Source organism: Aplysia californica, unplaced genomic scaffold, assembly GCF_000002075.1.
Source record: "Aplysia californica isolate F4 #8 unplaced genomic scaffold, AplCal3.0 scaffold00023, whole genome shotgun sequence".
Lineage (NCBI taxonomy): Eukaryota > Metazoa > Mollusca > Gastropoda > Aplysiida > Aplysiidae > Aplysia > Aplysia californica.
The window spans coordinates 393,210-397,614 of record NW_004797293.1 but is presented as its reverse complement, the minus strand read 5'-3'; the positions used below and the strand labels follow the sequence as shown (position 1 = coordinate 397,614).

Below are 4,405 nucleotides of genomic sequence, written 5' to 3'. Positions count from 1 at the left end.
AGGGGTGTGTTCACCTTGCTTTTCGGACAACCCTTGCAATTATTGAGAGTGTGCAAAATTCAATATTCTTATCATATTATCTTGACATTGTTTTAGCTTATTGGCTATAAAAACTGTTCTTCTCCTTCTGAACACCAGACATACAATTTATCATATAATGCTCCGGAACAGTATGACATCAAGGGAACCTAAAAAGTCCGGCTTTTCAAACCACAAGATATCCGAGTAAAAACCTATATATCGCTGGATTATTATTGACAATCGGAAACAATAACATGGTTTGTTTGTTTGAGTCAAAGAGAAGTACATCTGCACCATAATAATCACTCAAAGCCGGCAAAAGAGACAAAAGAGGGGCATTTATAAAGTAGGACTTGGAAATAAAGAACTATTGGGGTTGTACTCAGTCTATCAGCACACTTATCAAGGTAATTTCGCCCATTTGCATTGTAACAGACTTTTCTTTCTTTTGATGAAACACCCTCCCTTGCTCTGTGGAATCTGTTTCCTTTGAAAACTGAGCACTTGTCCCTTTATCAGGACAACAACATGGGGGAAGAAGCATATTATGAGTCACGACTCTGTGGAATCAGGCGCTCGTCAATTTTTAGGCATGTGGAGTTATTGGTACCCTTGTAAAAGCTTGTTCATTTGTCTATCCTTCACTGAAAAAAATACCCATGTATCTTGAATAGAAGTTGAGAAATTTGCAATTGAACAAGGGGGGCTTGCCTGGTTTCAGGGGTAAAGTTAGAAAATGGCCACCAAATTTTGGTGATTTCCAAAGGAAGTCCTTGAAAACTGAAAATTTACCTTTTTTGAGTCTTTAACAATTCTTTTCAGTACAATTCACACAAAAATGTGTTTTTAAATGAACATAAAAGGTGTTGAGCCAATAAACAAAATTCGTTTAAAAATGCCACAACCCTGGGGAAAAATGTCGATATCCTCAATTTCATTATTTTGATGAGTGCCTGACTCCATCGAGGTGCCTCACATATTAGAGGCATGAGAATAAAAATTTCAACCCCACTCAAATTTGAATCTCAACCCTACATGTGCTGGCTACATTCATAATCATAAAACACTGACTACTAAAACTACAAAGCACCATATACCACCCAAGAAATTGCTGTGTAGCGAGCATAAATTGACTTGATCAGTCAGATGTAAAAATACGGGAGTAATTAATTGATAAGCTAATTTTATTTAAAAAATAAGGCTAGACAATTTAAATTCACTGGCTAATTAATAGATACAATTTATCAGGAGAGGAGTTGTTTTAGTAGAAGTTTTACGGCGCTCGCAACTGCATAAGGTCATATGAGCACCAGAAGATTAGAGGTGTTACAAGAGAGTAACAAACACAAAAAAGAAAAAGGCGAGATAAGGACGATAGATGTTTGATAGGAAAGAAGAAGCAAACCACACCAAAGCACCCACCAACCACCCACAGGAGAGGAGTGTTGAGCTGGTTTAAAAATATGGAATAAAAATAACCAAATATGGAATAAAAATAACCAAACATTTTTTCGCTTTTGGGGCAAATTTTTGGGCTCAACAATTTTTATGTCCATAATTTTCTCCTTATTACCTGCTCAGCCTTCAGAATTGGGCAGATTTCACCATCAAAGTTTTACCCCATATTATATGTGGGTTAGAGTTATAGGTGAATGTTTCCAGTTTAGCACACACATAACAAGCATTGACACAGCAAAATACACACATCATATCTATTAGATTTTTCAAGACCCGAATTTTATCTTATACGTGCAAATTCTTTCCATTAAATAGTACAAAGCAAAATTCGTACATAATGAAAAGGTTTCTGCAGCCCTCCAATTTCAAAATCTGCATGCTAGAATGTGTGGTAACTCATAATCATTTGACAAGGATAAAGTTTCAATAACAACCTGACACATTTCTTGTGGGAGGGGGCAAGAATTTATCCAGAAGAGGTGTTGACTCACGGTCTTCCATCTGACTCTGAACACTATCCTGTCCTTCGATTGGATGATATTCTTGAGCTATGGGCTTCTCTGTGTTGGAGACCATGCCATCCTTCTGAGCCTGTGCCTCCAACTGCCAGCGGGGTCGCTGGACGAGGAATATATCCAGGGATGTGCCCAGGAATACAAAAATTATAATGATAGCTAAAACCACGCTGTGGAAGACAGAAAAAATGTATAGACAATTATTTTTTTAAGTGTTAGTAAGAGTTTTACGGCACTTGCAACACAATAAGGTCATATAAGTTCTGAAGATTAGAGGTGTTACAAGAGAGTAACAAACATAAAAAAGAAGGAGGAGAGATCAGGACGATAGATGTTTGACAGGAAAGAAGGAGCAAACCACACCAGAGCATCCGCCAACCACCTACACAATTATTTTTCTCGAATAAAAAAAGTACTAGACGTCTATAACAGCTAAAACCATGCTATGGAACATAAAAAAAGTATTGAAAATTATTTTGCAGAAATACAAATATTACATACATAAACAGTCAAACAACACTGCGGAATACAGAAAAAAAGGGGAGAAAATTATTTTGCTGAAAGGATGGATGGAAAAAAAAAGATATATATACAGTTGAAACCGTCCAAGACAGCCACCCATTGCGGAATTGCCTTGAAGAAAAGAGGTAGTCTTGGACAGCGTCATTACAATGTCGAAAACATACAAGGGGGAAGGGGGGGGGAGTGAGAAGTGATTGTTTGTACAGGTGATTGTCTTGGACAGGTGGCCCGCAGAGCAGGTTCGACTGTATGCAAAAAAGAGCAAAGAAAAAAGAAAAGAAAATTTAAAAAAGCATACAAGAATAAATATTGATAATGGAGGTCGAAGAAAAAGAAAAAAAAAGAGGGGACAGAAAATGTATTTAATTTGTTGTTTGGAAACTGTCACATCCATTTCCACAGTCACTACAGGCTGAAAACCTGATCCATAATCAGCCAGGAGGGCAAGAACAACCTTTTAACCCCTTCGAAACCAAGATCAGTTCACGCTTCACCAGGCGCAGTTCGGGATCCCGATGGAAAAAGAGTAGGGCGAGATTTAGTGGTCAGTTGCCTGATTTATAACTACTACCAGAGAGGGTTCACTGTAAACTCTCTGCTACTACTATCTGCAAAAGAAAAAGATTTCTTTGTAGAGAAAAATATCACTGTAAGTGAATGTGGGATCGGTTTTACCAAATGCATCTAATACAAGCAGTGTGCAGAATACAACCTAGGATGAACAGCGTTCGTCATCATGGTCCTCGCACTCCGCAAGGCATGACAATGCCGTTCTCTACAACGGCATCTTGGCTCCAAAAATTACAAATGCCGTTCGTTATATAGGTAACGTAGGGGTTAGGTGGCATTAATTTTTAAAAATATTCTACAACGGCTTCAGCGTTCTAAACTGATGCGGCACTTGAGGGTTTTTCACTATATGAACTTTCGGTTCTGTAAGTGTTAAAGACAACCGACTCTTTGTTTCCATTGAGAAACGATTTTAACAAAACCCTACAGATACGTGGTTAAGTGCTCCTTGGTCCGTATTACATAATATAATTATTGGCCAATATGCTTCACATTGATACACATAAAATTTCCGCTATACTGGCAAATGAACAATTCACTTGCTCAGCTGTCATTGTCGGCAAACTTTTTTTGGGCTACATTACTTTTCATTTTAAATGTAGGATTTTTTACGCATTTTTTATTCCCTTGTCAATACAATTTAAATTATTTTGGAGGCAAGCTTTCGACATTGCCTGTCACGACCAACCTGTGGGCTGAGAAGGACACATTATCCTGCCCAATGAAAAAGAAAAGATTAAGATACTGCATAAATTTCTCCCCACTTGGCAATCGAACTCAGGTCTCCTGCTTGCGCCAGTGAAGCGCCTGACTGCTACACCACAAGTGCTGGCTCTGTGAATACTGAATTAGATTCTTCCAAATCGAGTCCGAGCTGAACAAAAATCAGAGTACACTTAACTTCACGACATGACTATGATTAGAGAAAAACACTTAAAGTCTTTTTTTTTTTTAGTTTCAGTAAGAGTTTTACGGCACTTGCAACACAATAAGGCCATCCAAGTGCCGAAGATTAGAGGTGTTACAAGAAAGTAACAAACACAAAAAAAAGGAGGACAAATCAGGACGATGGACATTTGATAGGAAAGAAGGAGCAATCCACAGCAGAGTACCCACCAACCATCTGCACACTTACATGGAGATGACTGTGGCTGTAGTGACCTCCCTATCCGAATTTCGGATCTCAACTGGCAAGACAGTAAGCACTGAAGAATTGAATAAGCTCACGGCTGTGGAAGAAACAATAAAAGAATCAACCAATAAATCAGTCAACCAATAAATCAATTGTTAGTCAATTAGTTAATGATTTAATTAGTCAT

General features: G+C 38.0%; 1 protein-coding gene across 1 annotated transcript in view; it reads right to left on the bottom strand.

Annotated features, from left to right (window-relative positions):
• LOC101862922 (O-acyltransferase like protein) overlaps nt 1–4,405 on the bottom strand; it is a gene marked incomplete at its 5' end in the record, with an annotated part of 34,045 nt that overhangs the window by 16,660 nt on the left and 12,980 nt on the right. The window contains 1 exon segment of the mRNA XM_035972509.1: nt 1,914–2,164. Coding sequence (XP_035828402.1) covers nt 1,914–2,164 — 251 coding nt within the window.